We start from the raw sequence: 24966 nt of genomic DNA on the forward strand, positions 1-24966 counted from the left end.
ATAGTCAAGATAATGGTAGCGTCCCCAAAAGGAATTACAGTTATTTCCCCAGGAGACAGAATAGCTCAGCTCATTGTGCTCCCTAGTTTGCATGCAAAGTCTCCAGCTCAGAAAATAAATAGGGGGAAAAAAGGGTTCAGACCCACTGGCAATGACCTTACATTTTTGGCACTGGATTTAGACCAGAGCCCCATTGTAGAATTGCAAATTGAAAATAGACGAATTCAGGGACTACTGGACACTGGAGCTGACAAAAGCATAATAGCTAAAAAGGATTGGCCGGCAAGCTGGCCAATCCAGATCTCCTCTCAAACATTACAGGGCTTGGATTATGCGCAAGCCCCGGATATTAGTGCAAGACAGCTCAAGTGGCAAGATCAGGAAGGACACTCTGGCGTAATACAGCCCTATGTCCTAGATTTGCCAATCACTCTATGGGGGAGGGATTTGCTGAAGAATATGGGCTATAAATTAACCAATGAATATTCGGAAATCTCACAAAAACTCATGAAGCAGATGGGGCATTACCCCGGAAGAGGCATTGGGAAATTTTTACAAGGAAGAACTAGCCCAGTTGTTGCTCAATAAAGAGCCGATTGGCAAGGTCTGGGTTTTTCCTAAGGGCCATTGAGGAATGTATTCCCATCACATGGAAGACAGAGGAACCGGTGTGGATTCCTCAATGGCCCTTTCCTCTGAAAAGCTTGCAGCCACTCATTCCTTAGTAAGTGAACAGCTCACCCTAGGACACATTCAAACCTCAGTATCACCTTGGAACACACCCATTTTCGTTATAAAAAAAGAAAACAGGAAAATGGAGGCTGCTTCATGACCTCCGTGCTATTAATTAACAAATGCAAGTGATGGGTCCAGTGCAGCGAGGCCTTCCCTTGTTGTCAGCCTTACCTAGCCATTGGCCAGTCATAGTAATCGATATAAAAGACTTTCTTTTCAATCCCCCTCTGCATTAAAGACAGGGAGTGGTTTGCATTTACCATCCCTTCCTGTAATCACGAGGAACCTGATAAGAGGTATGAATGGAAAGTGTTACCCCAGGGCATGGCTAATAGCCCCACTATGTGTCAAGTATTTGTGAGTGCTGTCATCACTCCTCTAAGGGAACAATATTCCAGAGTAAGATGCATCCACTACATGGATGATATCCTTCTGAGTAATAAAGATGAGAAGGTTTTGGATCAGGCTTATGAAGAGCTAATAAGATTATTGAGAAGAAAACAATTGTTTGTTGCCCCTGATAAGGTTCAAAAAACCAGTGTAGTCTCTTATTTGGGAGCAAGATTGGATCCTCTTATAGTAGTTCCACAAAAGATTGAAATTAGAAAGGATAATCTCAAGACGCTTAATGACTTTCAGAAGTTTTGGGGTGATATAAACTGGATCCGAAGCTATTTGAAATTACGTAATTATGAATTAAGGCCATTATTCAATCTACGGCCGGTGATTCAGCCCTGGATTCTCCTAGACAATTAACTAAGGAGGCTCGAGTGGCCTTGAGGAAGGTAGAGCAAGGACTACAGGATGCAGTACTATATCGTTGCACAGAGGACTTGGATATCATCCTGTGCATTCTGCCTACCTTTTTGCAGCCTACAGGACTGTTAAGGCAGGCAGGACCCTTATTATGGATTCATCCTAAAGCCTCACCAGCAAAATCCATAGAGCATTACCCGACTACTGTTGCAAAATTGGCCCTTAATGGAATTCAACAGTGTGTGCAGTTTTTTGGGAGATATCCACCCTCCCTGATTATTCCACATACTGCTTTTCAAGTGCAAATATTATGTGGAGCAATTGATGACTGGGCTATATTGCACTGTAGTTTCCATGGTATTATAGATAATCATTATCCCAAGCATCCGATGCTTTTCTTTTTTAAAGAACATCCTGTTGTGTTTCCAAAAGTAACTGCACAAAATCCTTTGCCAGATGCTCCCAATATATTTACAGATGGATCAAAAACTGGATGTGGGGTGTATATGGTAGAACTTCAGAAACCAGTCTTGTATCAATTCCAGCCAAATTCTCCACAGATGGTTGAGTTGCAAATTGTCTTGGAAGTCTTTAAAAAAATGACTTTTTCCCTTCAATTTGCTTTTTGATTCAGCATATGTGGTAAATGCTATAAAAATTCTAGAGGTGGTGGGACCTATAAAACAAAGCAGTACTGTTTGTCAATTACTGAGAGAGTTACAAAAGATCATTTGGCTGAGAGACTCAAAAAACTTTATACAACATATTCGATCTCATACAGGCTTGCCTGGCCCATTAAGTGAAGGAAATGATCTGGTTGATCGTTGCACTAGAATGGAATACGCCTTTTTGAGTTCTGTTTTGGAAAATTCCCGAATTTTTCATAAGCAATTTCATGTTCCTTCAAAGACCTTGCAACGAAGGTTTGGATTATCCTGAGCATATGCCAGACAAATTGTGCTCGAATGTCAACAATGTGCTGTTTATAATCATCCCCCTAGTTTAGGAATTAATCCAAGAGGTTTGCTACCTTTAAAAATTTGGCAAATTGATGTTACTCATATTTCTGAATTTGGAACTTTAAAATATGTTCATGTTTCTGTGGATACTTGTTCTGGCATCATTCATGCTACAGCCTTGAGTGGAGAGAAGACACGTAATGTTATTACACATTGCCTTGAAGCATGGGTGGCTTGGGGACAACCTCAACATCTTAAGACAGACAATGGCCCTGCCTATACAGCTCAGTCTTTTCAATCCTTTTGCAAGCAAATGAATATAATCTTGAATCATGGTCTACCCTATAATCCTCAGGGCCAAGGCATTGCTGAACGTGCTCATCGTACCCTTAAGGAATGTTTAACAAAACAAAAAGAGGGAATTGGGTATGGTAGAACACTCAAAGAATGACTTTCATTGGCATTATTTACTTTAAATTTTTTGAATCTGGATAATGATGGTTTGGCTGCAGCTGATCGGCACCAATGCCCTAATAATACCTTGAAGGGTTATGTTAAATGGAAGGATGTGCTTACTGGATTAGGGCATGGCCCTGATCCAGTGTTGGCGTGGGCGAGAGGTTCTGTTTGTGTGTTTCCTCAGACTCAACAAGATGCACTGTGGGTGCCTGAGCGGCTGGCCAGATGCTGCAATAAAAATGAAGATCCTCTTGCTGTTACTGATTCTCGGCGAGACGTTGATGCTGATGTAGATGGAGCCAAGATGATCGATCTTGTCGGTGTTCCCGAGACCCATGTCGATATGCCATGATGCTAAGCTGTTTCCTTATCTTTTTAGATCTAACAAGTCTCTTGATATACCTTATTCATCTTTAGATAAAGAGGAGGGAAGCGTAAATGAAAAGTATGTCCTTACCATCCTTTTGATAGTACTTTCAATTGTTTGCCTGTAGTGCATCTGCAGAATGAGGTTTATCCAACAAAGACAGGTTGCAATGATGGTACAGGCATTCACAGCTATTGAAGCTGGACAGTCCTCCCAGGCCTGGCTGGCAGCCATGAAGGCCTAATAAGATGCTTTCCACACTCAGGATGCGAGGCTAAGCACTGCACTCAGGGTCCCATGATTAGAGAGCCCTTGAGGGGAGCATGTTTGACTGCACATGGGTTGGTACCCCAGAACCCGTCTCTGAACAAAAGGTACCCGACGGGTTTGATGAAATCCACTGGGCTGATGGCTCAGAAGGGTGTCGAAACAAGGTCCATGAGTCCACCTGATAGGCAAACAATATATCAGAGGTCAAACCTCTACTCTCGCCTGAATGCCTGTTTAAAAAGAAAAAGGAGGAACTGTAGGGAGCTGCGTGCTCCCACGCCCTTAAAATGGCGCGGGTTTCCACTTTCCGCCTTCCCGCTGGCAGGCTCCCTGTCGTAAACAAGTCCTTATTTGGGTGGAGCCTGTTGAGTCTTGTGCCTTCTGCGTGGATACAGCATATCAGCAATGTCCACGTGGCTAAGACTGATTGGTTGGCTATTAGTATTTAAGGGCTGGGCTGGTTCTCTCCGGAGTCAGAAGGAGTACAGGGATCCTGAGTAAACTGCTTGAAGAACATCTTCCTGTTTTGCATCATTCCTTGCTGGTGAGGGTGGTCACGACAATGAAGAAGCACAGTGCTGGCATCTATCTGCCAGAAGCTGATCACACATGGTAGGATTCAGGGTGTGTCCCAACCTAGGGTGTGAATATATCCTAGTGAGTCAGATCCTATCAAGATGAGGAAACAAGTCTCTGAGAAGGTGTCCCATACAACGTTGAAACTCCTTCATACCTGTTTCACTCTAGTCGGGAAGGGGGCCCTCACTCCAAGATACATAAGTAGTAGTGGCTATTGTGCCCAATCTATCCACAAGGAACCTCACAATATTTTACTGTTCATGTATCAACTAGTAGCTCCCTATGACCTAACTGTTCTACTTCCAAGCCTTGCCAGCACAGGACACACCACTGATCTGATCATAGCCTCAGGTTTCCTAACTCTGTCCCTCCCACTAGAAGCCCTGAGGACTGACTATCCAGACTGGTGACAATATTCTACCAGTACCATCAGCATCCAATGAGGAGAAGCACCTGAGAGCTGATAGTGGTCAAGATGGAGGTCGCTTAGCTGTCTCTCCTTGATTGTTCTTTCTGTTTCAAGAAGTATTGAAAGTGGAAATTCCAGAAGAGAGGGGAGGGAGTGCTATAAGTAGTGTACTAATAAAGCTCAGGATCCTACACTTCCTGTTTTCATGTAAGCCTCTCTTTTCTGCTGGTCCTCTTGAGGTCCAGGAGTCATGGTCTCATCTGATCTCCCTTTGCCTAAAAAAGAAACCTGGTACCAGGGCATGAACACCTACCATTAGGAGTGTGGCTTTTTTCTGTGTATTCTCTCCCATATGATCTCACAAAGTCCAAGCTGTCCAGGAAGTCACCATGTAGCCAACAATGTCCTTGAATGTCTGATCCTTCTGTTTCTATCTCCTCAGTATGCGATATGGGCATGTGCCACTGGACCCTGCTTAGGATACTGGCTTTCTCTCTAGCTCTCAGATCAAGATAGATACCTACCTACTATACAGATAGGGATTTGTGTCCGGAAAGCAGGCTAGACCAAAGTCAGTGTTAAAATATCCCAGGACGATGGAGCTGGATTATGATAAGGAAACTTCCAATATAAGTTTGATGACCTGATTTTAAAACCGAGGTGCCTTCCAAGTGTTCATAATCTACTGTACAGGTGAAAGACGGAAATAGAGGAATTCCAAAGAATATGGGCAAGATAACCAGGCATACAAATTGGAAGAACAACAAAGAAACACAACTCTTCTAGCTGTAACTACACCCAATGAGGTCTTTAGGATTTCATATGCATGCCATGGCATGTGTGCAATATATTCTTACAAATACAGTATCTCACCATGGTACTCACTGAAAAATGTGTCTTATGTTGAATGTGCTCTCTCCTTGATCTCAGTGGAAGGATTCTCTTGAGGTCTCAGGTATCTTCATGCTCCTTTCTGGGCCCAGTTCTAGAAACTGGTTGACCCACTATCAAAATGAAGGATATAGTGGGAAGCTGACAGGTAAGACCCTCATGAGAAACATATTTGACAGGTGTTTCTCCCATGCCTTGTGTGCTTTATGTTGCAGAATATTAAATTTGAGTTTTGACATGTGACAGGTGACTAGGCAGTGGAGAGTGCACATAGTATTTGTGGTGGTTTGAATGAACATATTGTCTGTAGTCTCTGTGAAGGTGTTGCCTTGGAGGAATAATACTACTAGATGTGAGCTTTGGGAGTTAAAAGACACACTCTTCTGAGTGCATTTACTCTGCATCCTTTTTGTGGATCTCTGTAAGAATCCTCAGCTCTCAGCTTCCAGCTCAGCTACCAGCCTGCCATGATGTGCTTTAATCTTCAGGAACCATATAAAACCTTCATTCTGTAAGTTGCCTTGGTCATGCTGTTTTACCATAGTAGTGGGAAAGTAACTAAGACACACCTCTATATCATAGGGCTGGCATTGGATCACCCATATCCAGTGGTATACAGATGACTTTAACTCTGACGCAGAGAACTGAACACATCTCTCTAGATTCTCTAGACACTTTTGTGCATGTTTGCACATACAGATCTTTGTGCAAGTTCCAGTTTCAGGGTGGAAAAATTGCCGAGAAAATAAAAATGATTGCTTTTTGAGAGGTACTGGGTACAATTTGCATCAACTATATTGTGGTTCATAAAATTTTGTAACTCTAGTTGCAGGAAATTTGATACTCTCTTCTGGCCTTCATGGGCACAAGCATGCACAAGATGCACAGGCAGAAATATATGTCACCTAAACACCTGTATATTTAAAATAACACAAAATAAAGATACTTTTTCTAAATTAATGCCAGAATCATAGATGAAAATAAAGCAAGTGGGAAAGTGAACTATTCAGAGGTAGTTGCTTTTTTGTGTGTTGTCTTTAGTTTTTTGAGATCAAGATGTCCTGGATCATCAAGACTTATCCTGTGGGTACAAAGAATGTAGGTGTGTACCATCTTGCCCTGCTAAGCATCTGTTCCTTTCTCTGTTTGTAAGTTTCTTAACTTTGAATTGTGTTGTTCTGTGACTCCAGCTTGGAAAAGATTGTCTTGTCTTTAACACTCCATGAGGTAACCAGTGGAAGCCTGGTCATACTGCTATAAAAAGTTAATGCCCCAAATATTAAATATAAAGCTTTATTTCACATATTTTCTCAAATTTTCCATTTATTTACTGTGTAGAATATTGTACCTTTTACTTAGGAAACAATTTTTCTCACTGGGAGCTGAAGACATGCCTAGGTGACTAGGAGTGCTTGCTGCTCTTAGAAGACCAGAGTTCTGTTCCAAAATCTACATGGTAGCAGACAATCATTCTTAATCCAGGTTATGCAGAATCCAACACCCTATTTTAGTCCATGTCCCGAGCACATACATAGAGGTGGAACACTAATACACATGAAATAGAAATAATGATTGTTTGCTTAATACATTTTCTCATTATTAATATCCAGAATAGAAAAATGAATGATTAGTTACTTATGCTTCAGGACAGGTAATTTAAGAAGAGTGAAGTCCATAAGGGAATGAGCTGTTGAGAAACTGAAGGGAAAATTTGTCCTTTAAAGGCTTTTTCTGTCTCTGTGTATTATTAAAAGATTGCCCATATGCCAAAGTGAACAAGTGAAAGTCAGCAGACAACCCTGAGGAGTCAGTTCTCTTCACTATGCCAGCCGTGGTCATCAAACCTGCTGGAACCATGTTGACAGTATAAGAATTCTTTTTCAATTCCCCTCACTTCATCTGGGGAAACTCTGTCCTCATATTGTACCTCCCAATGTTTGTTTCCTTTTGTTGCTGGCAGCCATCATTCTTTCAGTATCTATGAATTTAAGTAGACAAGGCACTGTATATAACTGGAATCTAGCAAAATCTCTCCTTCATTGATGGGCTTATTTCACAGTACATAAACTTGATAAGTTTGATCCATGAAATAATGTATCAGAATTTCTTAATAATTTTATTTCCTGGTAGAATATGTTTCTTAAGAATACAGACAGGTATGGTCTAGATAATAATAAGAGTATGTACTCGATAATAATAAGAATATAAAAATATATCAATAAAAAAGAAATATTTAAAAAAAGAGTATAGCACACATGCTTTTGTAAGAACTTCTTTCATATTTGGAGGTTAGATAATATTCTATTGTATGACAGGCTAGTCCATACTTTGTTTAACTTGCATTTGTTTTATTTAACTTTATTTCATTTTATGTCCAATTGTTTTCTTTTGTAGAAGCCAGTATTGAAGTTGACATTCTAATCCTCCAGCATGACGTCTGCAGTGCTGGGACTAAAGTTTTGGGGGTGGGCCACTTCACAAGATTACTTTTAAGTGACTTTGTTTGGTGTTTGTTTTTTTGTCTCTTCTGAGTTCATTATGTAGCATGTAGTGCAACATTATTTACTTATTCTAAAATAAATATCCTGTAATGCTGTTCTAGGAATTCACATTTTAGCCCACCCCAAGGTTCTTCTCTGCCTAGATCTTTTCTGGCTCTGAATATGTCAACCTAAAGAAGGAGAGCACAGAGTGGTTTCAGAAATACTCCTCCCAAGATTGTGACCTTGACTATTCTGTGCACCATTCAGAGCTGGCTTTCATCATCTATGTCAATGCCAGCAAGGTGTGAAGTGTATATTGCAGTGCATTTAGAATTACAACAAGGCCACTGACTGATAAGCAGTATTTCACTTCACCTATCTATGGCCACAACCATCTTGGGTGCAGCAAGTTTTACTCCTGTAGTGTCTAAAGGCTTTTTTCACCATGATCTCCTGACTGGGATCTCTGTCCATCATCAAGAAAGAGGAAGGAAACCAGAAATATAGCATAGGTATTAGGATCTCTGGAGTTTGGGGCCAACCTGATCTACAGAGCAAATTTCAGTACAGTCAGGACTTCAGAGAGAAACTTTAGTCCAGAACTCTCATGGCTGCTAGTACTTTACCCCTCCAAAACACAGTGAGTGTGCTTTTCTCCTGCATTTCTTAGCCTGCCTATTGGAACCTAGAAGTCCCACTTTTCTGACCATCCTTTAACTGCTAGCATCTTTATTGATCAATCAAAAACCAATTGGGTGCTTTGATTCCTCCAGGAAAGGGAACAAAATACTCTCAGGAGCAATAAACAAGACAATTTATGGAACAGAGACTGAAGTAAAGGCCACCCAGAGATAGCCTTACCTGGGGATTCATACTATAAATAGTCACCAAACCCCTGACACTATTATTGATGACAAGTACTGCATACAATATGAACAACTCCATGGTTGTCTCTGGAGGGGTGTTGTTAGAGCCTTACACAACACTTACACTTATACAGAAGCAGATGCTGGCAGCCAACCATTGATCTGGACGTGGGATCACCAATGGAGGAGTTGGAGGGTGGTCCAGAAGAGCTGAAGGGGTCTAGAACCCCATGGGAAGAACAATGATGTCGGTTACCCAGAAGTCTCAGGACTCCCAGAGTGTAAACCATCAACCAATGGATACAGAGGTTTCCAGCCAAAAATGTAGTAGAGGAATGCTTTGTTGGGCATCAGTGGAAGGAGTGGTCCTTGGTTAGATGAAGGCTCAATAGATGCCCCCAAAAAAGAGAAATCAAGGAACGGGATTGTGGGAGTGTTTCAGATGGAGTGGAATGTACTTGGAGGCAGGGGTGAGAGGAGGGTTTGGGGGGTTGTCAGGGAGGTGGGAAACTGCTAGTAGCCATTCTCACATAGATCTCAAAACCTCCTCCTTTCAGCCATCTTACATGCTCAAGCCTGCCTTTAAAAGGAAAATGTTAGCTTTAAGGTTTGCAAATAGCAAGGTAGTCAGCACATACAGAGCTCATGTTGGTTAGAATAAACAGAGCTCAATTGCAGTAAGGTTACTATAGCAATCTCTTTCCACTTCAGCTCCTCATGATCATTTTAGTTTGCCATCTTCCTTGAAGCCAGTCAGCTTTGTCATGAGATTCTGAGAGATAATTCTGAGCGACTACTTCCTAGAGACAATGTTTAGAGACAGTGCTTGAGCCCTGAGAGATTGTTCCCTGGAGACAATGTTTGCCCCCTCATACCTCTTCCCTACATCCTGCTTACTTTCCTTTATTTTGCTGTGTATTAAATAACAAAATTTGACAGCTTGATCAGAATACTGTCTTACTGTCCATCTCTTGCATCTTTTGTCCCCCATTCTCTACTTAGGTGGTCCAGGGACCCTGTAGACTGTCCCTGAACCACCTAGGTAAAGAATGTGGGTCAGGACATTCCTACGCCCAACAGGGAGGCACCTGTGAAGTCATCAAGGAGAGAAATCTGTGCTACATTTTGGGAAGGGCCCTTCGTCACAGTTCCAGGAGTAGATAGGTCAAGGAATGGTTGACCCGCTGGTGTTCGGCCAGGAAATATTCATCACGGCACAGGTCATGGAAGGTAAGAGAGGGGACAAGCATCCACTCAGAAATCCCTGTTCATTTCAGGGCTTAAAGAATCTCTCAAGACATGAGGGGCCAGTTTTCTGTTTGTTTATTTGTTTGTAGACAGTGTTTCTCTGTATAGCCCTGGCTGTCCTGGAACTCACTCAGTACGCCAGGCTGGCCTCGAACTCAGAAATCTGCCTGCCTCTGCCTCCCAGAGCACTGGGATCAGGTGGAGGGGCATATACTTGGAGACAGGGGCTAGGAGGAGGGGTTGAAGGTTTTCAGGGAGGTGGGAAACTGGGAAAGGTTTTACCATTTAAAATGTAATAAAGTTTACATTCATTAAAATAGAAAAAAAAAATATATATATATATATATATATACTCATTGGGGAAAAAAACAATTTGAAAACAGAAACCTGTGTTCACAACCAGATTCCAGAACAGAGCATCAGAACTACTACCTATAGAAAAGAGACTGTCATGGCTTGAACTGTACTCCCCATGCTCCCAGCCATTGTGTACAAGGTCTAAACTCCACTGAACTTGCCTGTGTCTGGAGGCCAAGAAGTTAGGAAGGTATATGTCTGGCTCTGCTCCAGTAACATCGCTGTTCTTCTAAACAGGGGAATTCAGCCAAGTACAATTAGAAAGAGATTATATGGGAACCTGTGAGAAGGTTGCTATTTAGAAGAAAGGAAGAGACCTTCAGATGCAAGACTCTCTGTGCCTGACATTTGGACATTAGCCTCTAGAACTAGGAGCAGTTACATTTCTCTTGGGTAATCATTGCAGTCTCTGAACTTGTGTCTTAACCCAGGTAGACAAATGGAGCTACTTCAGGCCCACTGTCCTTGGTCAAAACTGCTTGAGACTAGATCAACTTTAGTGTTTAGTATTTTTAAACATTTAGATACATAATGAGACATCTTTGCATGAGGACCAAATTCAAACACATGATTCTTATGTGTTTTGTACACATGCATATGTGGGAGAGAGAGTCTAACACAAGAGCTAATAAGATGGCTCTTCAGGTAAAAGTGCTTAAAGCACAGTCCTGGTCATGCGAATTCTGTCCCATGGACCCTGAGGTGGGAGGAGAGAGTCACATTCTACAAGTCATCCTCTGATCTCTAATCTCATGTCCATACACTCAAAGAATCAGAATGACTGAAAAATATACAGACAGGCATACATTCAGACAGGAATGTAGAGAGATGACAGCCCCGACAAAAACAACATAATCAAGACTTTTTTTTCTAGGAGGACTGGCTCTTGGGGCCAGAAGAAGTCAAGCTCACATTGCAAGGAAAGCCTAGAGACAGGACCATGAATATGAGTAGTCACAGTGTGTCTACTGTACAGACGCAGGGAGAGATGCATGGTGGTGCTCAGCTTACTTTCTACTTGGCCCAGGCCCACAGCTCACTGTTTGGTGCTGCATACATCCAGGTTGTGTGTTCTACGCTCAGCTGAAGTTCTGAGGAAATTTGCTCATAGACATGTCTATGTTACATGTAACATAACTTGGCTTATTCATTTATTTTATAATTCATTTATTTAGAGACAGAGTCTCACTGTGGATTCTTGCCTAAAACACCCTATGTGAACCAGGTTGGCCTTGAACACAGACATCTACCTTCCTCTAGCCCCCAGACCTGGATAAAGATATATCCCTGCCTACTTCCATTTTTGATAGGATTTCTCAAGCAACCCTGGCTGACTTCCTACTCAGTGTCTCTCTGAGGTTAATTTTTAACTTCTGTTCCTACTGCCTCATTTCCTTAAGTGCTACGTTTACATTCTAATGCTGCCATTTGAGGAGTGCAGGGCATTGAACTCTGGACTTTCTACATGCTACACAAGGATCCCAGAGAACTCCTTCCATAGTTGGGACCATAAAGCTGCCTCATTTTCTCTTTTACACACCTAGATACATCTAATTGCAGTGATTTTGTGAAACAAATTGTGCCTCTATATGCTATTGCATCAGAGTCTCAAGAAGGACATATGGGTCACCTGGGGCAAGGAAAAGCTGTTGCATTACCAGAGCATATGCAATGGGACACTCCCCATACAAGGACCCAGAGTTCTGATCTAGTCATTTGGAGATGAAGGCCTGCTGGCCACCTTCCAGCCTGGACGGGGTTGAAAGGAAACAGAGCAGGATTCTACTGTGGATTTGAAGACTGATGGTGTGCGGACGTTCTAACTTTCTAACTATACTGAATGCTGATAACTTCTAAAAATTTCCTAAAACATTTTGCTCATTCTGAGGGTTAAAAGCTGCTGGCTCAGGCAATTACCCCCTGTAGCCTAACAGCAAGGGTCTAAGCAGTGTAGCCTCTGTTTTATCTACCCAGGAATTGCAGGGTTCAAACTTACAGCCTGCTAGTTGAAGTTGAAAAAAAAGAGGGTACTTTGAAAAGTTATTTTAGTGTTTATTTCTAAGTTGTAAAAAGTTTCCTATGAAAGTTCGCTAAGAATAAGGGAAAATGCAGAAGGATCTTGAGCTGGACAAGGGAAATTTGTGTTCCTCATTTTTCCTCAGCACCTATACAACTTTCATATTACATGATCTCATGTCATGTAGTCTTAAGAGACAACAAGAAATGGTACCAAAATGATATGTAGCATGAGCCAATAGGTAGCATTGTTCTGAGTTTTATTGGAATTTGTCTCAATCAAATGATAATAAAGAGTTTAGAGACATGCAGTTACACAGCACATTATGGATGTCTATCCCTGAAAATGACAAAGCCATATTTTTGTTTATAGTTTGGAAGACTTTTCTCTCATATTCCTAAGAATTCATGAAAGACATTTATTGTTGAGACTCCCAAATCATTTTCATATGGGCAGACTCACTGAGAGTCAAGATTGATTTCTCAGTCCTAAGACCTTTTGAAATACATGTTTTCATTTCCTCTTAATCAAGCCCTAATACAGAGTCATTTCACCCTCCAAAGGAGTTGTTATTCACACATTTAAAATCACTAGTATTAAGTTCATGTTATACACTTGTAGAAAATTTTAGTGTCTCACTCTTATGTTTCATGAGAGACTTTTCCTCGGGATATACAACATATATTAATCTAAGCATCCCAAGCAGAAACTGAAAACAACCAAGTCAAAGTGGATTAATCAATGAGCTTTATTGCCTTTACTTACAGGACTATGGGGAAGGATTTGTTGACCCAAGCACAAGGGACTCATAGTTGTTACCTAAAACTTGAAACCAGCATTTGATAGAGGTTATGAATACTGGACGACACTGTAGGAATTTTTTTTTGAGACAAGGTTTCTCTTTGTATACCACCCTGGCCTGGAACTGAGAAATCTGCCTGTCTCTGCTCCCAAAGTGAAGAGATTAAAGGCATGCAGCACCACTGTCCAGTCCTATAGGCATCTCTATAGGATAAAGAACATCCTATTTTGGTGGCTCAGCATATCAAATCCTCTTTTAAGTTTAATTTGTCTAAAATCCTTTATGTGAATTAAATGTAATGAATTCTTTCATTATTATTAAATAGTTTAAAAGGTGTATTAAACACCATAATTTTGTTTCTTTTTGAACCCTTTATTTTAAATTGAAGGAACGTGTCTAAAAATATTCTTTTGCCTTCCCCACTTGGTCTTTATCTTATAATATTTGAGGTTGAACAAATATAACTTTCCTATATTGTCACATTTTCAGAGTATTTCCCTGCAGAAATAGGTTACATTATCTAAGATAGGAACATGGTGTGAAGGTTTTCACAAGTTTTGCATACTTATAATATTTCTCAAGTATAGAACCTCTTGTGGTAAATAGAGTCTCGATAAAACATTTGACACATTTTTTGTTTTTTTGTTTTTGTTAACGCTGGAAACATTTTCCTCAGTATAAATATTCAGATGTTTCTTTCAGAACTGAAAGGAAGTCAAAGGAATTTTCAGTCATTGCATTGCATTTGTGAGATTCTCTTGTACATGTATTGCCTGTGGCATAAAAGCCAGAAGTCAAATCAAGTGTTTTTTTTACAACCACTGCATTTGAAACATTTCTCTCATGTACATATTTTCAGAATTCTAAAATGTCCATCCTTGGTAAAGGATTTCCTCATTCACTACAATTTCTAAACTTACACAACTATAAAAATTCTCTGATGTTTTCTAAGACATGGAATATGGGCAAAGCACTTGTTTCCTTCACTGCATTTGTGATTTCTATCTTGTATGAACTCTGAAAATTTCTAAGACTGCTACTGTGGATAAAGCAATTGTCATATTCAATACAATTAGAGTTTCTATTTTTATTTATTCTATAACGAGTATAAAGATTGCATTTTTGGATAATGCATTTCTGCCATTCACTGCATTTGTAAGGTTTCTCTCCTGTATGAATTTGCTGATGACATTGCAGACTCCATTTGTGGGTAAAGCATTTGTCACATTCACTGCATTTGTAAGGTTTCTCTCCTGTATGAGTTCTATGATGAATTCTAAGACTACTTTTCTTAGTAAAGCATTTGTCACATTCACTGCATTTGTAGGGTTTCTCTCCAGTATGAATTCACTGATGACTTCTAAGACAACTTTTGTCAGTAAAGCATTTGTCACATTCACTGCATTTGTAAGGTTTCTCTCCAGTATGAATTCGCTGATGAATTCTAAGACAACTTTTGTCAGTAAAGCATTTGTCACATTCACTGCATTTATAAGGTTTCTCACCTGTATGAATTTTCTGATGAATTCTAAAACTACTTTTGTTAGTAAAGCATTTGTCACATTAACTGCATTTATAAGGTTTCTCTCCTGTATGAATTCGCTGATGACATTGCAGACTGCATTTTTGGGTAAAGCATTTGTCACATTTACTGCATTTGTAAGGTTTCTCTCCAGTATGAACTCGCTGATGACTTCTAAGAGTACTTTTGTCAGTAAAGCATTTATCACATTCACTGCATTTGTAAGGTTTCTCTCCTGTATGAGTTCTATGATGAATTCTAAGACTACATTTGTTAGTAAAGCATTTGTCACATTCACTGCATTTGTAAGGTTTCTCTCCTGTATGAGTTCTATGATGAATTCTAAGACTACTTTTGTCAGTAAAGCATTTTTCACATTCACTGCATTTGTAAGGTTTCTCTCCTGTATGAATTTTCTGATGAATTCTAAGACTACTTTTGTCAGTAAAACATTTGTCACATTCACTGCATTTGTAAGGTTTCTCTCTTGTATGAATTATCTGATGAATCCTAAGATAGGATTGTCCAGTAAAGCATTTGTCACATTCACTACATTTGTAAGGTTTCTCTCCTGTATGAATTTTCTGATGAATTTGAAGATGGAATTTTTGGGTAAAGCATTAGTCACATTCACTGCATTTGTAAGGTTTCTCTCCTGTATGAATTCTCTGATGACCATGGAGACTCCATTTTTGGGTAAAGCATTTGTCACATTCACAGCATTTGTAAGGTTTCTCTCCTGTATGGATTTTCTGATGAATTCTAAGCCTACTTTTGACAGTAAAGCATTTGTCACATTCACTGCATTTGTAAGGTTTCTCTACAGTATGCATTCGCTGATGACTATCAAGACTGCATTTTTGTGTAAAATATTTGTCACATTCACTGCATTTGTAAGGTATCTCACCTGTATGAATTTTCTGATGAATTCTAAGACTACATTTGACAGTAAAGCATTTGTCACATTCACTGCATTTGTAAAGTTTCTCTCCAGTATGAATTCGCTGATGACTATCAAGCCTGCATTTTTGGGTAAAGTATTTGTCACATTCACTGCATTTGTAAGGTTTCTCACCTGTATGAATTTTCTGATGAATTCTAAGATTACTTTTGTCAGTAAAGCATTTGTCACATTCACTGCATTTGTAAGGTTTCTCTCCTGTATGAATTCGCTGATGACATTGCAGACTGCATTTTTTGGCAAAGCATTTGTCACATTCACTGCATTTGTAAGGTTTCTCTCCAGTATGAACTCGCTGATGACTTCTAAGAGTACTTTTGTCAGTAAAGCATTTGTCACATTCACTGCAGTTGTAAGGCTTCTCTCCTGTATGAATTCTATGATGAATTCTAAGACTACTTTTGTTAGTAAAGCATTTGTCACATTCACTGCATTTGTAAGGTTTCTCTCCAGTATGAATTCGCTGATGACTTCTAAGATTACTTTTGTCAGTAAAGCATTTGTCACATTGCCTACATTTGTAAAGCTTCTTACCATTATTGTTTGGTTTCAGCATCAGTTTATGTTTAGATACAAAACCCTCATCAAATTCTGGATTGTTGTTTTCTTTCTTCCCTATTTGTATTCCTTGATTTAGATTATTTATAGAGCACTCATTTAAAAACTTTACACAGTCTTTATATTTGGAAACTTCTCTGGTTTTCCCAATTTTAAGTCTTTTCAGGTTTGAAGATTGAAGTGAGGCATCTCTGTGGTTAGTTTTATCAGGTGTAATTTGGGTGGATTCATTAATCAGTTTGCTGAGCTCATTACATTTATAAGACTTCTCTTGCATATTCACATGTTCATGGACATTGCACTCTGTGTCTTGATCTAAGACCTTCTGATGTCTTCCACATATGAGATGATTTTCTGAAAAGATACAAATAAAGATGGCAGGGATAATTGGATTGAGGAAAAATATATTCAGCAATGCGTGTTTGCTGATATTTCAAGTTAATTAGACATCAAGAAATCATGCTCTCAAAACAGCTTTTTTCTTTTTTCATAATGATTACTTGGATCCTTAGAAAACCCACAATTCTGATCTACATCCACTGAGAGGAAATGATAATACCCTTCTAAATGTTTTAAAAACAGCACTTTGCAGAAACTAGGAAAAATAATGTGATTGATCAGTACTGAACTTTCACAAAGTATATATCTGATCAATGCATGCAGACCATCGAGCACTAAGGATAACTAGATGGTGAAATGCAAGCGGAAGAGCATAAACATTAACATTCTTTGGCATCAGAAGCTGATCACCAAAATGATAGAAGAAAACATCCCCACCCTAAAGTAAGAGAGGACCATAAACATAAAATAACCCTATAAAACAGCAAATAGATTGGAGCAGAATAGAAAATCCTCTCATCACATGTATAAAGAAGAGTTAAAGTAATAGTAATTTTATTTGCTGAAATTATTATGTGTATAGAAATATAATTCCTTGTTCTCAACATTTAATTTTTTTATTCGATATAATTTATTTACATTTCAAATGATTTCCCTTTTCTAGCTCCCACACTCCCCGAAAGTCCCGTAAGCCCCCTTCTCTTCCCCTGTCCTCCCACCCACCCCTTCCCACTTCCCCGTTCTGGTTTTGCCGAATACTGTTTCACTGAGTCTTTCCAGAACCAGGGGCCACTCCTCCTTTCTTCTTGTACCTCATTTGATGTGTGGATTATGTTTTGGGTAATCCAGTTTTCTAGGTTAATATCCACTTATTAGTGAGTGCATACCATGATTCACCTTTTGAGTCTGGGTTACCTCACTTAGTATGATATTCTCTAGCTCAATCCATTTGCCTAAGAATTTCATGAATTCATTGTTTCTAATGGCTGAATAGTACTCCATTGTGTAGATATACCACATTTTTTGCATCCACTCTTCTGTTGAGGGATACCTGGGTTCTTTCCAGCATCTGGCAATTATAAATAGGGCTGCTATGAACATAGTCGAACATGTATCCTTATTCCATGGTGGGGAGTCTTCTGGGTATATGCCCAGGAGTGGTATAGCAGGATCTTCTGGAAGTGAGGTGCCCAGTTTTCAGAGGAACCGCCAGACTGATTTCCAGAGTGGTTGTACCAATTTGCAACCCCACCAGCAGTGGAGGAGTGTTCCTCTTTCTCCACACCCTCTCCAACACCTGCTGTCTCCTGAATTTTTAATCTTAGCCATTCTGACTGGTGTAAGATGAAATCGTAGGGTTGTTTTGATTTGCATTTCCCTAATGACTAATGAAGTTGAGCATTTTTTAAGATGCTTCTCTGCCATCCGAAGTTCTTCAGGTGAGAATTCTTTGTTTAACTCTGTACCCCATTTTTTAATAGGGTTGTTCGGTTTTCTCAAGTCTAACTTCTTGAGTTCTTTATATATATTGGATATTAGCCCTCTATCTGATGTAGGATTGGTGAAGATCTTTTCCCAATTTGTTGGTTGCCGATCTGTCCTCTTGATGGTGTCCCTTGCCTTACAGAAACTCTGTAACCTTATGAGGTCCCATTTGTCAATTCTTGCTCTTAGAGCATACGCTATTGGTGTTCTGTTCAGAAACTTTCTCCCTGTACCGATGTCCTCAAGGGTCTTCCCCAGTTTCTTTTCTATTAGCTTCAGAGTGTCTGGCTTTATGTGGAGGTCCTTGATCCATTTGGATTTGAGCTTAGTACAAGGAGACAAGGATGGATCAATTCGCATTCTTCTGCATGCTGACCTCCAGTTGAACCATCACCATTTGTTGAAAAGGCTATCTTTTTTCCATTGGATGTTTTCAGCCTCTTTGTCGAGGATCAAGTGGCCATAGGTGTGTGGGTTCATTTCTGGATCTTCAATCCTGTTCCACTGATCCTCCTGCCTATCACTGTACCAATACCATGCAGGTTTTAACACTATTGCTCTGTAGTATTGCTTGAGGTCAGGGATACTGATTCCCCCAGATTTTCTTTTGTTGCTGAGAATAGTTTTAGCTATCCTGGGTTTTTTGTTCTTCCAGATGAATTTGATAATTGCTCTTTCTAACTCTGTGAAGAATTGAGTTGGGACTTTGATGGGTATTGCATTGAATCTGTATAGTGCTTTAGGCAAAATGGCCATTTTAACTATATTGATTCTACCGATCCATGAGCATGGGAGGTTTTCCCATTTTTTTGAGGTCTTCTTCCATTTCCTTCTTCAGAGTCTTGAAGTTCTTGTCATACAGATCTTTCACATGTTTGGTAAGAGTCACCCCAAGATACTTTATACTGTTTGTGGCTATTGTGAAGGGGGTCATTTCCCTAATTTCTTTCTCACCCTGCTTATCCTTTGAGTATAGGAAGGCCACTGATTTGCTTGAGTTGATTTTATAACCTGCCACTTTGCTGAAGTTGTTTATCAGATGTAGGAGCTCTCTAGTGGAGTTCTTTGGGTCACTTCGGTGAACGATCATGTCGTCTGCAAATAATGATAGTTTGACTTCTTCCTTTCCAATTTGTATCCCTTTGACCTCCTTATGTTGTCGAATTGCCCGAGCTAGTACCTCAAGTACAATATTGAAAAGATAAGGAGAAAGGGGACAGCCTTGTCTGGTCCCTGATTTTAGTGGGATTGCTTCAAGTTTCTCTCCATTTAGTTTGATGCTGGCTACCGGTTTGCTGTATATTGCTTTTACTATGTTTAGGTATGGGCCTTGAATTCCTGTTCTCTCCAAGACTTTAAGCATGAAAGGATGCTGAATTTTGTCAAATGCTTTTTCAGCATCCAATGAAATGACCATGTGGTTTTGTTCTTTGAGTTTGTTTATGTAGTGGATTGTATTGATGGATTTCTGTATATTGAACCAACCCTGCATTCCCGGGATAAAGCCTACTTGATCATGGTGGATGATCGTTCTGATGTGTTCTTGGATTCGGTTGGCAAGAATTTTATTGAGTATTTTTGCATCGATGTTCATAAGGGAAATTGGTCTGAAGTTCTCTTTCTTTGTTGGATCTTTTTGTGGCTTTGGTATCAACGTAATTGTGGCTTCGTAGAAGGAATTGGGTAGTGTTCCTTCTGTTTCTATTTTGTGGAATAGTTTGAAGAGTATTGGTGTTAACTCTTCTTTGAAGGTCTGATAGAATTCTGCACTGAAGCCATCTGGTCCTGTGCTTTTTTTGGTTGGAAAACTTTCTATGACTTCTTCTATTTCTTTAGGCATTATGGGACTGTTTAGATGGTCTAGTTGGTCCTGATTTAATTTTGGTATTTGGTATCTGTCAAGGAAATTGTCCATTTCCTCCAGATTCTCCAGTTGTGTTGAGTACAGGCTCTTGTAGTAGGATCTGATGATTTTTTTGGATTTCCTCAGTTTCCATTGTTATATCTCCCTTTTCATTTCTAAGTTTGTTAATTTGGATACTTTCTCTGTGCCCTTTGGTCAGTCTGGCTAAGGGTTTATCTATCTTGTTGATTTTCTCAAAGAACCAGCTCCTGGTTTTGTTGATTTTTTGTATGGTTCTCTTTGTTTCTACTTGATTGATTTCGGCCCTGAGTTTGATGATTTCCTGCCTTCTACTCCTCCTGGGCAAAATAGCTTCTTTTTGTTCTAGGACTTTCAGGTGTGTCATTAAGCTGGTAATGTATGCTCTCTCCATTTTCTTTTTGGAGGCACTCAGGGCTATGAGTTTTCCTCTTAGCACTGCTTTCATTGTGTCCCATAGATTTGGGTATGTTGTGTTTTCATTTTCATTGTGTTCTAAAAAGTCTTTAATTTCTTTCTTTATTTCTTCCTTGACCAAGGTATCATTGAGTAGAGTATTGTTCAGTTTCCACGTGTATGTGGGTTTTCTGTTGTTTCTGTTGCTATTGAAGACCACTTTTACTCCACAGTGATCAGATAGGAGGCATGGGATTAGTTCTATCTTCTTATATTTGTTGAGGTCTGGCTTGTGACCAATTATATGGTCGATTTTGGAGAAGGTACCATGAGGTGCTGAGAAAAAGGTATATTCTTTTGTTTTAGGATAGAATGTTCTATATATATCTGTTAAATCTAATTGGTCCAAAGTTTCAATTAGTTTCATTGTGTCCCTGTTTAGTTTCTGTTTTCCTGATCGGTCCATTGAGGAAAGTGCAGTGTTGAAGTCACCCACAATTATTGTGTTAGGTGCAATGTGTGCTTTTAGTTTTAATAAAGTTTCTTTTACGAAAGATGGTGCCCTTGCATTTGGGGCATAGATGTTCAGGATTGACAGTTCTTCTTTTTGTATTTTTCCTTTGACCAGCAAGAAGTGTCCCTCAGGTTCTCTTTTGATGACTTTGGGTTGAAAGTCAATTTTATCTGATATTAAAATGGCTACTCCAGCTTGTTTCCTGAGACCATTTGCTTGTAAAATTGTCTTCCAGCCTTTTACTCTAAGGTAGTGTTTGTCTTTGACCCTGAGGTGTGTTTCCTGTAAGCAGCAAAATGTAGGGTCCTGTTTACATATCCATTCAGTTAGTCTGTGTCTTTTTATTGGGGCGTTAAGTCCATTGATGTTAAGAGATATTAAGGAATAGTGATTGTTATTTCCTATCATTTTTGACGTTATTTTTTAAATTTGAATGCTTAACTTCTTTTGGGTTTGATGAAAGGTTACTATCTTGCTTTTTCCTGGGTGAAGTTTCCCTCCTTGTATTGGTGTTGTCCTCCTATTATCCTTTTTAGGGCTGGGTTTGTGGATAGATATTGGGTAAACTTGGTTTTGTCATGAAATATCTTAGTTTCTTCATCTATGGTGATTGAGAGTTTTGCTGGATATAGTAGTTTTGGTTGGCATTTGTGTTCTCTTAGAGTCTGCATGAGATCTGCCCAGGACCTTCTAGCCTTAATAGTCTCAGGTGAAAAGTCTGCTGTGATTCTGATAGGTCTTCCTTTATGTTACTTGACCTTTTTCTCTTACTGCCTTTAGTATTCTTTCTTTGCTTAGAACATTTGGTGTTTTGATTATTATTTGACGGGAAGTATTTCTGTTCTGGTCCAGTCTGTTTGGAGTTCTGTAGGCTTCTTGTATATTTATGGGCATCTCTCTCTTTAGGTTAGGGAAGTTTTCTTCCATAATTTTACTGAAGATATTTGCTGGCCCTTTAAGTTGTAAATCTTCACTCTCATCTTTGCCTATAATCCTTAGGTTTGGTCTTCTCATTGTGTCCTGGATTTCCTGGATATTTTGGGTTACAAGCTTTTTGCATTTTGCATTTTCTTTAACTGTTGAGTCCATGGTTTCTATGGAATCTTCAGCATCTGAGATTCTTTCTTCTATCTCTTGTATTCTGTTGTTGATATTTGCATCTCTGTCCCCTGATTTCTTCCCAAGGCTTTCTATCTCCAAAGTTGTCTCCCTTTGAGTTTTCTTAGTTGTTTCTACTTCTGATTTTAGATCCTGGATTGTTTTGCTTAGCTCCTTCACTTGCTTGTTTGTGCTTTCCTGTAATTCTTTAAGAGATTTTTGTGTTTCCTCTTTCATGACCTCAGCCTGTTGACCAAAGTTCTCCTGTATTTCTTTAAGTGTTTTTTGCATTTCCTCCTTGTTGGCTTTTGTATTCTCCTGGATTTCTTTCAATGATTTTTGTGTTTCCCTTACAAGGGCTTCTAACTTTTGATCCATTTTCTCCTGAATTTCTTTAAGTATGTCCTTCATGTGTTCCTGTACCAGCATCATGACCAGTGATTTTAAATCCAAATCTTGTTTTACTGGTGTGATGGGGTATCAGGACATGTTGGTAGAGGAGAATTGGGTTCAGATGTTGCCATATTGCCTTGATTTCTGTTAGTGACGTTCCTGCGTTTGCCTTTTGCCATCTAGTTCTCACTGGTGTTAGTTTGTCTTGTCAGTGCTGGACTCACCAGTGCAAGCTGCCCCTTCCCAGTTGGCCCCTGGTGCACAGCTTACCTCCTGCACTGCCTGTAGACAGGGTGCTGCTGCCCAGGCTGTTCAGATCCTGAAGCAGGCACCCAAAGGCTCCCGCTGGGGCCCGCTGGATTCACTGGAGCACACTGACTTCTCCCAGCTGGCCGCCCGGAAGCCCAGCTAGCCTCTTGCAGCACCTGGAGATGTGGTGCGGCCGCCCAGGATGATCTGGATTCGGAAGCGGAGAGAGTTGAGCTGAGGGCTTCCGCCTGAGGCCTTGCCCCAGATTGTGTCTGTGGACCAGATGGAGCCCGTGTGCACCCCCAGGGAGTGCCGACGGTGTATGCTGCTGTGACCTCCTCTGTGTTCCGCTCACTCCGCTAGGCAGCCGATCTCCCAACCGGGCTGGCACACACAAGGTTAGCCTGGCCGCCCAGGCCCTGAGTCCAGGCAAAAGCCTGGGAGGCCAAGGTCAGAGCAAAGTTCCCCTAGGGCTATGACTGTTAATTGGGTCCGTCAGGTGACTAGGATGGTGGGTGTGAGCGCCCGCGCTCCCAAAAGCGCCGGGAGAGTCTGCTGTGCTAACAACCTCCTGGGCGGGTTGACTCACAGATGGCCCACCAAGCCGCCCAGTTCTTGGGGTCAGTCCTGTGCCTTTTGGGGCCTAGACCCCCGCTTTGTTAGCCTCAGGCTATGCCTGTTAAGACTCTGCCCGCCGGAGCTCTCTGTAGTCCTGCAGGCAAAATGGCGGCGCACGCGCAGGCCTGGGCAAAAAAACCCCTGGCTGGGTTGGGACCCCGATGGCCCCCCAACCAGCCCAGGGCCTGGGTGCAGGCCAACGCCCATCAGGCTCAGACCACCGCGGTGTTGGCCTCGGATTATGTTTGTGTACCTCAGTCTGTCCGATCCCTGGAGTCCGAACCCAAGATGGATGCACCTCTCCTGAATGGTGGGAGGCCGAGTTCTGAAGTGCCTTCCATGCAGGAAAGGCGCCGCACAACTGCAGCTGCTTGCCGCCCGGCTGGTCAGCGAAGGGCCTAACTGGACCCTGTGTCGCCTTGGTTCCACTGCTGATGGCCCTTCAGCTGGACCAGCCACTGCTGCACTGCCGCCTCCGCCGCCGCCGGAAGTCTAATTTTTTTAAAATTGGAAATTTCAATTGAATTTTGGAACTTTTTTAATTGGAAATTCCAATTAAACTTATATAAGAGGTATGGAAAGATATCAAAGAATATAGCACCAGATACATACTCTTCAAAAGAAATCAGAACTGAGAGGGAAATTCCATGAAAAATTTGTGATTCTAACCAGAATAACCACTTCCTTATTCTAGTGGTCTCTTGACATTTCAGAGAGTTTACATAAACAGAATGTAAGGAAATTCAAATAAAGATTCAGGAATTGAAAAAGAAGTGTAATCTTACCCAAAAACAATAGATTGTTGAAATTCTCCAACATTACATCTATGTACAATGACCGCTGAGCAAAATTGAGACATTCCCATTCCTCCAGTGAGAAGTTCAAAGACACATCATTGAAGGTTAACAAACCCTGTAATGGAAAACTACTTATATGCTACTGGACAATATCGTTTTCCTATGTTAATAAAATGGCAGAAAGAATAGGAGATACTTACTGATACAGATGAAAAAGGGAAAATATTGACGGACAAATGTTTCTTAAAAGTTTAATAAAGATGTGTCTGAATTTATGAATTGCTGCTCTTTCATAGACGGTCTATATATTGGCTTACTATAATGTTCTCATTTATTAAGGCTCTCACATTCATGAATTTTCCGTGGCTTTCTGAGACCTTAGCAGCAAATGAAAGTTTTGCCACAAGCACTACAGTCAGAAATTTTGTTTTCTGTTGGCAATGTATATTATCTTTTCAAAGTCCTCTATTATAAAATTATTTTCCCAACAACCTCATGGCACCACTCCATGGATTTTTAAACCCAGTTCTTTAAAGTCCAATGATTTCTGCTGAACACTACTGTCAGGACGAATACACAACACATATACATAATTTAAGGCAAATGAAGCCAAAATGCATTATAGAAAAAAGATGTTAACTCTATAAAATATACTTTATTTAAATAGTTATAGACTTCCTTGTTTTTATACCTCTCTGAGAATGAATGATATGATTATCTTAAAATGAGCAAACATTTTCAGAATATGCCACATACATTTGATATCTACATTCAGTCAAAGTACCTTAATGAAATATGCAGTGTTATTAAGCAGAATACCTGTGTCACATCACAGATGGCCAAGTTATGATGAGGAAAAATGTTTTCAAATCTACAATATCCACCTTGCTCAAATATGGACACTTGTTCAATCCTGTGTGAAGCTGTGTCTCACATGACTGTATTGTAGCATTATC

The 24966-nt window shown here is 40.2% G+C and overlaps 1 protein-coding gene across 1 annotated transcript in view; it reads right to left on the reverse strand.

Annotated features, from left to right (window-relative positions):
- Positions 1-14342: 14342 nt before the first annotated feature.
- LOC127681622 (zinc finger protein 665-like) overlaps positions 14343-24966 on the reverse strand; it is a 384770-nt gene continuing 374146 nt past the window's right edge. Inside the window, 3 exon segments of the mRNA XM_052178097.1 lie at positions 14343-14378; positions 14381-16593; positions 23999-24125. Of these exon segments, the coding sequence (XP_052034057.1) occupies positions 14343-14378; positions 14381-16593; positions 23999-24125 (2376 nt within the window).

Source organism: Apodemus sylvaticus, chromosome 3 (assembly GCF_947179515.1).
Source record: "Apodemus sylvaticus chromosome 3, mApoSyl1.1, whole genome shotgun sequence".
In the NCBI taxonomy this organism is placed as follows: domain Eukaryota; kingdom Metazoa; phylum Chordata; class Mammalia; order Rodentia; family Muridae; genus Apodemus; species Apodemus sylvaticus.